Source organism: Solanum tuberosum, unplaced genomic scaffold (assembly GCF_000226075.1).
Source record: "Solanum tuberosum cultivar DM 1-3 516 R44 unplaced genomic scaffold, SolTub_3.0 scf00298, whole genome shotgun sequence".
Lineage (NCBI taxonomy): Eukaryota > Viridiplantae > Streptophyta > Magnoliopsida > Solanales > Solanaceae > Solanum > Solanum tuberosum.
Window position 1 is genome coordinate 500,041 of NW_006239219.1, and position 11,780 is coordinate 511,820.

The following is an 11,780-nucleotide window of genomic DNA, read 5'->3' on the forward strand; positions in this document are numbered from 1 at the left end:
AACCCTAGTGCGGAAAAACTTCTCTAATAATAAGGTAGCTCCAACCTATATAAGAGGGTCGTTAGATCATTGCTTACTAACCGTTGGTCTATCCTGGACCAAGCAACCAAAGCCGAGGAACTAGGTGGGAATAGTGATAAAAAGAGAAGGAAAAAAGCAGCAGGGTAGAGGAATAATAGAGTTCACCTTTTTTTACCCAGGCTGGAGGACTTGCGCTGCTAGCCTTTGTTTGATATGTTTATTCAATACCAATACAAACGAAAACTACATCAAAGTGGAAGGTCTAGTATAGAAGCTAGAAATAGCTAACCTATAGTAGTCGGCATGACCAAAGCCTCATGACAATATAACATTAGCCTTACAGATTGAATCACGAAAGAAAACAGATGGGAAACAAAAGGCAAAGAAGAAGAAACCAAGAATCAAATCCGTAGAATATCAGCGTTCAAAATGAGGGAAATATGCACAAGCATTATAATGATTTTCAGATTGATGAAGAAATTATGCACAAGGATTACTTTGATTTTCAATAATGAACTTCTTGTTGAAGTGTTCTGTAACATTTAGAAGCCAAGTTCCAAAAAAGGATCTGAGAGAGCTCCTGGTTAGCACTAGATCTCCTCATTCTTTTGTACTGATCCTAGATTTACAACAATTCTAACAAGAATGATATCCTTACGGTCCATTTAAACAATGCTGATCCGAGGACCCATCGGGATTTGTGTGAGAAGTGTTCCACGAAGGAAAAAAAATAGAACTTCTAGCGAAAACAAAGGCCTCAAATTATCATGCAGGTGCACTGGCAGATTCAGCAAGTTCTTGCAGTAACTCTTGTTGCTCCAAAGTAGAACAAGACTGCACAAAGATGAAATTAGCATGACAGTCTTATTGGGAATTCTTACCATTCCCTCCCCCAAGGGGTTCCAAATAGCTACTTAGCAAAGTAACATACCTGAACAGCTGTCTCGATGTCACCCTCAAGAAACGTCATGAGCGGAAAGTTCATTTTTAGCCGATGATCAGTGACCCTATTGTCCTGTGAACATCAGAGAAAAGAGATCAGAATGATGAAAAGATGGGGCACAAGGGTGGGTAATCTAAAAGAGAACTGTAGGAACCAGTCAGAATATTTCAAAAGAATGCAGAACCATGAGTATGCTTCACTTGTACCATCACTTTTAAAGCAATAATCAGGAAAAACACAACGTTCAAAGTTTTCCATATTCAGTGAAAGTACTTGTTTCTATGAACCAAAACTGCAGTTTGAGATTGTGGTAGGATATTATACCATCATAATCATTAATTGGATGCCAAAAGTTTGTTTTGGGGAATAACACACTTTTCAGTTCAAGGCATTATGGCTTAATTACCTTGTAGTTGTATGTCCGAATTTTTTCTGACCGAGCACCAGTACCTACCTGTCATTGTAAATATAAAGTCTAATAAGGAAAATTAACAAGATATCTTGTCCTCGTGCTTTTTGATCTGATACGAAAATTTAAGAGATCACAAGGCTTAAAATGACCATATAAAAAATGTTGTATTAGCTTGGTCATGTTATGTAAACCCAGGAAACAATTATAACATATATGGGTCAATTGGTTTTGTGGCTCATTACAATTCAGTTTTATGCCAAATCTACCTATAATTCTTTGTTTTTACACGTAAGAGATCTTTGCAGGGTCATTTTCTTCCATTCAAATTGTAAAAGGTTGTGTTAAACCATTTCCTCGACATTTACTTATGTGTCACAGACACTATCAGTATGAAAGGTTTGCAGTAGTGATGGTATATATTAGATGATCAGCAGGTAGATACATGTAAGCTACTTGAACTTGTGGAACATATAGGTATGTTCCATATGGATATCATTTTAGATTAGGACATTTAAAAGAAAGGGAAAAGGCATAGATTCCCCCTGAACTTGTCCCGAAAAGTCAGTTACACGCTTAAATTATCATGATGACCTATTACACACCTTAACTACTCAAAAGTGAATTTATTACCACCCCGAGACGTGTAACACCACTATCACATTATGTGATGTATTATACTCGCTGCCACATCAGCTCTACGTCAGCGTCATGTCATAAATTATAATTTTTTGTTTTCTTTTCTTTATTAATTAACTTTTCTTTTGTTAACTATATTCTACTCTAACTAATCCCTAATTAATTGATTTAATTCTCTAATAATTGTATCTTCTTCATCACTAATCCCACCCATTTTCAATTCTCATTTCATCGGAAAATCATATCCGGCCCCACCTTCACTATTGATTTTGTTCTTCACCACCACTATATAACCTTCAATTCTTCTTCTTCTTTGTCACCCAACACCAAATATCACCACCACCATTATCAATATCGATTTTTTATTTTTCACCACCTTTAATTACCTCTTTTAATGTTTGTCACCCGCCACCCATCACCACCAAACCCATAAAGCTGCTATTACCACCAAAACCAAAAATTGATTAACAACCAAAAATACTTGGGAAAATGCATAAGTACCCCCCAGACTATGCACAAAATCCCTGAGACACACTTAACCTATACTAAGGTCCTATTACCCCCCGAACTTATTTTATATATAATTTTCTACCCCTTTTCGGCCTACGTGGCACTATCTTGTGGGCCCAGCGTGTGTTGACAATTTTTTCAAGGATAGTGCCACGTAGGCTGAAAAGTGGTAGAAAATTAATTAAAAATTAAGTTCGAGAGGGTAATAGAACCTTAGTAAAGGTTAGGTGTGTCTCAGGGATTTTGGGCATAGGCTGGGGGGTACTTATGCATTTTCCCAAAATACTTTAACAAAGTCCAAAAAGATAGAAACAATCAATCAAAATTTTTCTAGATAAAATACAATTATTCACTAACAAATCTATGGGAATTAACCTAATTGCGAATCAAAAAAAATTGTGCTTTAAGATTGTGATAAAAAATGAAGAAGTGTGATGAAATAAAGAATGAAGAAGAAGAGGACAATGGGTGGGGGTTTGAAGAAGAAGAGGTGTGGGGGGTGGGGGGTGGAAAAGAGGATTCTAACTTCTTCTTTTTTTACTTTAATTTCAAACTGAATAGTATAGGTGTGTAATAGGTCACTATGATAGTTTGAGCGTGTAATTGACTTTTCGGGACAAGTTCAAGGGGAAATTTATGCATTTTCCCTTAAAAGAGAACATAAAAAATATGGTGCCAACCATGTTGATTTGAGTGTCCCCTTCCTACTGCATTTTGAGTAGGCTAGTTCAACGATATGAAGGTTTAGTTATCTTACCTGTAATTTTCTCTGATTTCTTATGGACTCCTGCTGCTCCCTCACCTTAATCTCATACCTGGAAGAACGTCACAAGTCATATCCATGCACAGATAATAGTAATTCCAGAAGTTATGGCCATAGTAAAAATTTACATAAATATCACCTTGTGTTAGTATAAAGAAAATACATACATAGTAGTGAAATAACATGAATGTACCAATGTATAAAGATGATACATACATGGAACTATGTAGACTGTCCATGGCTCTTCAGCCTAGACAATTATTCCGGTGAATTTTAGGACCCATAAGATTTTGGTTCTAGTTCACTAGCAGATAGTGCAGTCTGAAACTAATGACATATTTCATTGCAAGTAAAATTATGTAGAGATTCATATATGCATATGACCATCATAGAAATTGTCAAATGGTGAAGATCAACTAGAAAAGGGATGACACAGAGGGGTCATCAGCTCTTGGACAAGTTTCCTTCCAGTGATTGTCTTGATTGATTGTTAGAATATGAATAGGTTTATACAATTCTATTAGAATAGGAATAGGTTTATACAATCATAGTAGAATAGGAATAGGTTTATACAATCCTATTTAGAATTGAATAGGAATAGAAATAGGAATAGTAAGTAGTATCCTACTTGGTAAAGGATTGTATTGTAGTGTCTATAAATAGGGTCTCAATGTAATAATGTAGACACAACAACAATTCAATAATATTCTTTTCCTATATTTCTCACATGGTATCAGAGCCTCTACGATCTTGGTAGAAAATCAAAGAGTTTCCGCTGCTGGCGGGTGGCTATTACCAATATATGCCGCCCATCTGGCCAATGATTATGTTAATAAAAGTAGGACAAATGATACATGCATGAACCCCATGTTCAAGGGAAGAAACTTAGTCAGACAGGTCACCATGCATCAATTTTCGGTGACTTTCTAGGGCTGTTTTGTGTCAACCCCATATCCGTTGGTATTTGTGTAGCACCGCTCCATCTTTTCGGTGACTACTTTTTCATATATAATTTATGTAGCACCAAGCCATCATTCCGGTGACTACTTTCTTATATCTAATTTGTGTAGCACCGTGCCATAATTCCGGTGACTACTTTTCATATTTAATTTTTGTAGCACCGTGCCATCATTCCGGTGACTACTTTTTCATATATATAATTTATGTAGCATCGTGCCATCATTCCGGTGACTACTTTTTCATATATATAATTTATGTAGCATCGTGCCATCATTCCGGTGACTACTTTTTCATATATAATTTATGTAGCACCAAGCCATCATTCCGGTGACTACTTTCTTATATCTAATTTGTGTAGCACCGTGCCATAATTCCGGTGACTACTTTTCATATTTAATTTTTGTAGCACCGTGCCATCATTCCGGTGACTACTTTTTCATATATAATTTATGTAGCACCAAGCCATCATTCCGGTGACTACTTTTTAGATTGTGACTACTTTTAGCCATCAAATCTATACTCCTGCATATGAGCATTTTCCGACCAATTTTTCAGTGACTTTCTTGTTTAATATCGACTCATCTATTGATTCCAACATGATCCATATACTTTATACTAGGTTTTGAGCACTTTGTTGCTCAGGGGGAGTTTAGTAGCCTTGTATGTCGATTTTGTGAGTTAGTCATTGCAAGTTTGGTTTGGGAAGCTCAACACTGGAATTTTATCACTCGGTGTTTTATCGGTATTATGCATCAAATCCAGTATTTAATGAGAAGACAAGCACATTGATATTGACTGACATTATGCATCAAATCTCGTATTTAATGAGAAGACAAGCACATTGAGATTGACTGTCAATTTTTGTGAAGTCGACTGATCAACTTGCAGATATCTCACCAAGTCCCTCATCGGTCCTCGTGTTAATTACATTTGTAACAAGCTAGGTACATGAATTGTATGCACTAGCTTGAGGGGGAGTGTTAGAATATGAATAGGTTTATACAATCCTATTAGAATAGGAATAGGTTTATACAATCATAGTAGAATAGGAATAGGTTTATACAATCCTATTTAGAATTGAATAGGAACAGAAATAGGAATAGTAAGTAGTATCCTACTTGGTAAAGGATTGTATTGTAGTGTCTATAAATAGGGTCTCAATGTAATAATGTAGACACAACAACAATTCAATAATATTCTTTTCCTATATTTCTCACAGATCGATCACGGGCTCTATCAGCCAGTGACAAAAAATTTGACAACCCCAAATCACATAACCTTGTTGACTTCCATAAAAGCAAATGAAGTGTCAAACCACAACCATGCCTAAAGGATAAAAGGCTAACAATAACAGACCTTTCTTGTTTTTTTTTAATCAGGTAACATGATAGACCTTTATTGTTTGATGCATTGGAAACTTGAAAGTTAGTCTATGGGCTTATCATTGTCATAGAACATAGCCAAATACTAACAGATTCTTCCTTAATCACGTAGGTTTCTTTAGTTCACACTATTATATATGGCAAGGTTATCTAGATATGAAGAACACATACCACATGCTTAATGAAAAGCATATCTGACATGGGCAATCACTTAAGTTTGTTTCACTCTTAAACTAGCAAAAGAAGGTGTTCTAAGCAGTGAATTTTTTTGACATGCAAACAAAACTATTTCGCAGAATTGAAGTAAAGATCCAGACATGGGCGGATATAACCTTTTGGCAACAGGTTCACCTGAACCCATAACTTTCAATATGGAGTGTAGATATATATGTAAAAACCTACTAAAATCTCAACAAATATTAGACTTGAACCCATAATTTTAACTGTACAATGAGTTCAATGTGGAAAATCTTAAAAGCTGAACCCCCTAAATTTAATTTATGGATCCGTGACCAGACATAGTGGGCAGTTCAAACACCAGAAACTTTCTTTATAGGATCTAGAAAGCAGTACTTCAGGTTCGCATCAGTAAGTATATCATTTTCTTAAGCAAACCTATCTAGTTGCTCTCAGAAGAGGTCATCTTACAAGCAAGGGCTTCTCACCTAATCCATAGGACTAATTTCATTCATATCTAAGTTGAGCAATTCTGTTTTTTATCTTTTATTTCTATATAATAAAGTTCAGTAACTCCATTAAGCAAAATACTTATATATGAATCAATGTCCCTTACAATTTTGCTCTCAATAGTTGGAAAGCCCGATTCTTGTTTTTAAGCTGACTCCTTTCTTCAGTACAAAAGATTCTAATTCCTGTTGGTTTATGGTAAAGATCAACTGCAGTCTCCACCTTGTTAACATTCTGCCCTGCATAGCATAATCATGCATTAATATATGCATGTCAATAAGCACAAGAAGTTCATGTATAGGGAAATGTAGTAGAACATGAAGAGTTGAATCATCATGTACCTCCAGCACCACCAGAACGTGCTGTTGTTAGTTCTATATCCTTCGGGTCAATTTCCACATCAACTTCATCAGCCTGAAACCATAAAATATATCAAGGATGAAACCAAAAGAAATAACAGCTGCAGAAAAACAGGGAACTGAAAAGACCTAGGGATACTTGGGGAAAAACAATCAAAAGAACATAATGAAAACTCTAGGTAAAATTGGAAGTTTGGTGATCGACAACTACTCAGCTGTACATGGTGATTTAAATGATGCAGCAAGCTATGTGATTGCTACAACATTTGGGATGAACTTGCAGATAGTACAATTACATAAAAAAAAAGAGAAATATTGAAAACACTCCTAAACTCCGCACAAATTATTATTTTCATCCCCGAACTATTGACTGCCTTAAATGCACTCCTTTACTTCGCTAATTGAACTTAAATACACCCTCGATATTGCACTATGAGTGAAATACACCCCTAAATTCTCGCTAACCTTAGGGGTGTTTTCAACACTTCTCTCTGCTTTTTATTAAGAGTTCCATGCTCCTACAAGAGTTTGAGACCATTTGCTATGTTATGTGGCAGATCAGGGGTGTATTTAAGTTTAGCTAATCAAGTAGAGGGGTGTTTTTAAGGCTGTCAATAGTTTAGAGACGAAACTAATAATTTGCGCCAAGTTCAACGTTGTTTTCAATATTCTCACTAAAAAAGATGGTCATATTGAGCTAGACTAAATAGGAGATAATTTTGAGTGAACATGTGGATAACTAACCTCTGGCATGATAGCAACTGTTGCAGTAGAAGTGTGAACACGGCCTTGAGTTTCTGTTAGTGGTACACGTTGAACTCGATGAACACCAGATTCATATTTCAATTTACTATAGACTCGGTTGCCTTTGATCTCCATCACATATGTTTTGAATCCTCCTTTTTCAGCCTTGAAAAAAAAAGATGTTAAATAGATTAGAGGAAGAAATTACTTCTTTTTAGAAAATGAAAAAGTAGATGTCAATTAGAATTTAGTGCATATTTACCTCGGAGCAAGAGATTGGAGCAAACTTCCAAGAGTTCCGTTCACTGTATTTCTCATACATACGCACCTAATGATGTCAAAGCAAAGAAGAAATAAGTGTGCCAAGCAATCAGATCTGGGTTCTTCATTTCACGCTATTGGAAGCAATAACCACTTCTGTCATAGCTCAGCAGATGAAATAACACTTTAAGGACTCTATATTGATTGGTGGAATGTAATGGTGACCAGGTATTTAAAGTCTCATTTATTTATTTCTTAGCTGTAAGGTATTGCACTTTGGACCCATAAAGGCCATATGTTATAAGGTAAGATAGTACTGTCTATCTCATGCCACTGTTAAAAGTACCAAGAGTTGAATGAACAGAGATTAAACTTTTCTTTTTTCAGTATCTGAAAAAGTATCAGATCTATATAAAAGAATCCAGAAGGACTAAAGGAACATGTACCTACAAGATCACCAGCCCAAATTCCAGCCTCATCCCCACCAGCACCTGCCCTGACTGCAACACAAAAGAGTTAAGACACCCATACCCAGAATTAAAGCTTTTGTGAAAAAGATATCTTAACTTAACAATTAGGAGTGACAGAAATCAAAATTAAGCAGCATAGAGCAGACACACATCACATGCTGGCTAACCCTTAAGTTTCAATATTTGTAGCTACTGATGTGCTAGTGGTAATCATGCCACATCCAAAGATTTATAAGCTGGACAACTTTTAGAGGACTTGCAGACAATTAGATTCTATCAATGTATGTTGTGCTCGATTTCATCAAATCAGCAATAATATAAATGTAAAACTAAATGTGGCCATTATGTTATCTTTCTCAAACAAAAAAAAAAGTGGCCATTTAAAAGGGATACTCGAAGAAGCATGTAGTACCCAGTCATGTTTCAATTGACTTACTTCCCATTTTATCCCGTACCAAAAATATGAGCTATCTCCTATATTGGAGAAGTTTTTTCTTCCAACAATTTAAGAAAATATAAATAGTATTAATTTATATCAACTCAACTTTAATGTGAATCTTTTCATTAACTTTGCCACTTTCTCAGATTTGAAACACTTTCCTCTTAAACTCTTTGAAAACCAGTCATGGTCAATTAATTTTAGTGAGATGGAGTAAAAGAGTCTGTAACCTTATCTTTTGTTTCACTTCTAAATATCTCAAGAAAAGCTTCGTGGTTTTTACATCTGCTCATTAAGTTCTGATGAATATTTTACTTTTTTATTATCTGGATCACTTAATTATTGCTTGGAGTTCATGAATCTGAAACTAAGCCGCAGAGCAGAAAATTCTACAAACAAATCAAGACAATAAGGCAAAGTAAGAGAATAATATACCTTCAAGCATTATATTCCTTGCATCAAGAGGGTCGCTCGGAAGGAGCATTAACTGCCATCATGAGGAATATCAACATAATCCCACAAAGATGCATAGAAAACATTAAATCTGAAAACTATCTGGAAACCGAAATAAGAAAGGTAAAATAAAAATACTTTAACTGAAGCACTGTAATAACCTTAAACTTCTCCTCTAGCTCTTTGATTTGCTCTGTCAAGGATTGAATTTCAGAAGCAACCATCTCAGCCATGTCCTCGTCAGTGCCAGCTTCTTTAGCTAAAGCTGCCAGGAATAGAAGAGCTTGTCACATTTATGTATAAATAAACTACTACAAACAGAAACATTATAATGAAATCATGGAGGGAGAGCTAGCAAGTGGCAGTAAAAAATCTTTTCAGGAAAATGTTAGGACTACCACAAAAGTGGATGATAACCTTTTGCTTCTTCCAATTGCTTCTCACAATCCTTGAATTTCCTGTATGTTAATACGACCTAGCTCAAAAAAGGCAACAAAAGTGAATAAAATATAGTGTATCTTGTCAACAATAGAAGAGGAGATAAAATGACAGTTTAGTGAGGTACTTCATCTAGCTCTGACATTGACTGCGCCAACTTCTGATATTCACTTGGATTTGAGACCACATCTGGATCAGCAAGCTTAACCTGAAAGTGCTTCAGTAGTTTTAAGCGTAATTCGTGGTCATTCCACATTATAAAGGAAATATTTAGAGATTCGCAACACTTCATATACGCTTAAGACTTTGAACCAGGCAAACATGAACCTGTCTCGAATTATATGTTGCTAAAACCTAATTCACCTTATCTTTCTGTCATAACTGCTTGAATAAATTAACATATGTATTCAAATCATATAATTTGTTGCTTCATTTGTCATGTATCTTGTTATGTTGTTGTCATATTTTTTTGCTACCATACTTCGAATTCTTCTCTTTTGTTTCGAGCCGAGAGTCAATCGGAAACAGACTATCTATCCTTCCTACCGTCCCCATAACCTCTCTATCCTAGCCTCTCCGTCAATATACAAGTAGATATATCAAAAAACTGTACCTCAATACCAGACTAATATGAATCCTCTGTATCTTTTTCGCTCAATTCAGACGGAATATTTGATTTCAAAGACATGTATGATTTTTGTTTATCTAAACAAATGTTCGATTCATCCCATCAACCTATCACAATCCTCTTCCTTTAAAGTAGAAGTAATTTTCACTTAAATTTACATTTTGCAAATCCAGAAAGGAGAGTAAACACAACTGGAAATTCAAAATGAAGACAATGAGCTCTTAGAAATTCAAAAAGCATTAAAATTCAGAAAGAGGCATACCGACAATTCTTTCCACGTTTTCTCAGCTGAATCGAGTTTTTTAATTAGATAAGGTTCCTGCAATATACCGCAACCAGCATTAAAAACGATTACATCAGAAAAGCTTAAAACAGCAATTTCCGACTACAATGTTTACTCACTAAAAATGAATTCCTAAATTTAAACTGAATACACTTCAAATTATGCTTATCTATTCACTTTCTCTGCTAAAAGAAATTGATATTTCTAAAATAGTTCGTACCGCCATGCAGATGATTCTTCTACAAGGACTACGGTTCGGTGGAGCTCGAATAAAAGCTAATCCTCCACTGGAAAATCCAGAGCAACGGCGTAGTACTGGCAACTGAATGGACCAAGCGGTGGAGATTCCGGCGGTGGTGAAGCCGGAGTTAGCTAGAGTATTCATGGTGTTTTTAACTCCAACGTGGTACTTTGCAGCTCTGTAAACTTGAATGGATAACAGGTTGTGTATTTACGAGCGAGAAGAACCGGGAAGTGAAGCGACCCGGAAATGGAAATGGGTTGGACCCGTAGAAACTTCTAGTAGTAAGCCCAGTAGCCCACGGCCCAAAAATGGATGGGCTCGATTCTCGAAGATGAACGATTTGTGTGGACGTGGCACGTCAAGTTATCAAGATGTAATAAAACGACAAAAACTTTAACATTTACAAATATATTTTTAATTTTATGTCTTTTATAATAATTATTTTATTTTTGCACTAAGAGATTCGAAAATAATACAACATTTCTCTCCGATCGGCCTTTACAATTAGCTCTTCCTATGAGTTACATATTACTCGTAATTCATCTTACTTTTGTAATCAAGTTCCTTCCCTCTCTTTAGCAAATAAATGGATGACTTACTAGCAAGTACATAGTACCATCCTATTCAACTTCTGACGATCCTAGTTAGACTCATGAATCATGATTAATAAATTCTCGCAATTTATCAATCATATCATGAAAGATAAGGTGACTATAATTTAGATTAAACTCCTCACCTCATTCGTCGACAACAAAATGTGCTAACATGACAGAATAAAACATGTCAGTGGCAGAATCAAGATTTTGATTAAGAGGGTTCAAAATTTGAAGAAGTATTCTTATTAGAGAACAAAAGAGAAGAAGAACAGACAAAGATACATCCACACATATAGATGGATTGGATCTATCTTTCCAAGTATTAATTGTTGATGGGCCAGTCACTTTAGGGCCGACCCTATCTTTGTTTTTGTACCGATTAAGTCTTCATTTTTTTATTAATAAAAGGCCATCATGGCCACCAAAATTTTATTTTTTAAAAAAAATAATAATTAAGAAGTAGACGTATGAATAAGTCAAAAGGGAGTGAACATCTACTATACACACATAAAAAAAAAAGTTTAACCATGTAAAACAACCTTCCCCTCCCC

At 35.4% G+C, this 11,780-nt stretch overlaps 1 protein-coding gene across 1 annotated transcript; it reads right to left on the reverse strand.

The window, feature by feature from the left end:
- Positions 1–501: 501 nt before the first annotated feature.
- On the reverse strand, positions 502–10,832 carry LOC102578153 (peptide chain release factor APG3, chloroplastic). The gene is made up of 15 exons (XM_006359354.2): positions 10,610–10,832; positions 10,369–10,425; positions 9,606–9,686; positions 9,458–9,515; positions 9,202–9,305; positions 9,023–9,074; positions 8,129–8,178; positions 7,680–7,745; positions 7,418–7,582; positions 6,656–6,728; positions 6,421–6,553; positions 3,280–3,337; positions 1,371–1,418; positions 953–1,036; positions 502–855 (listed from the first exon to the last, which is right to left on the reverse strand). Exons 1-15 carry the CDS (start codon positions 10,772–10,774, stop codon positions 787–789), a joined length of 1,263 nt encoding a protein of 420 aa, XP_006359416.1. The 5' UTR covers positions 10,775–10,832; the 3' UTR covers positions 502–786.
- Positions 10,833–11,780: the final 948 nt, after the last annotated feature.

What these genes read in the sequence shown, in the direction of transcription:
- LOC102578153 (XM_006359354.2), bottom strand. Translation starts at nt 10,774, where the DNA reads ATGAATACTCTAGCTAACTCCGGCTTCACCACCGCCGGAATCTCCACC. An exon ending in GCAATTGGAAGAAGCAAAAG is followed by an intron (nt 9,306 to 9,457) that starts GTTATCATCCAC and finishes TATTCCTGGCAG; the next exon opens with CTTTAGCTAAAGAAGCTGGC. An exon ending in CAGTTGCTATCATGCCAGAG is followed by an intron (nt 6,729 to 7,417) that starts GTTAGTTATCCA and finishes TTATGGTTTCAG; the next exon opens with GCTGATGAAGTTGATGTGGA.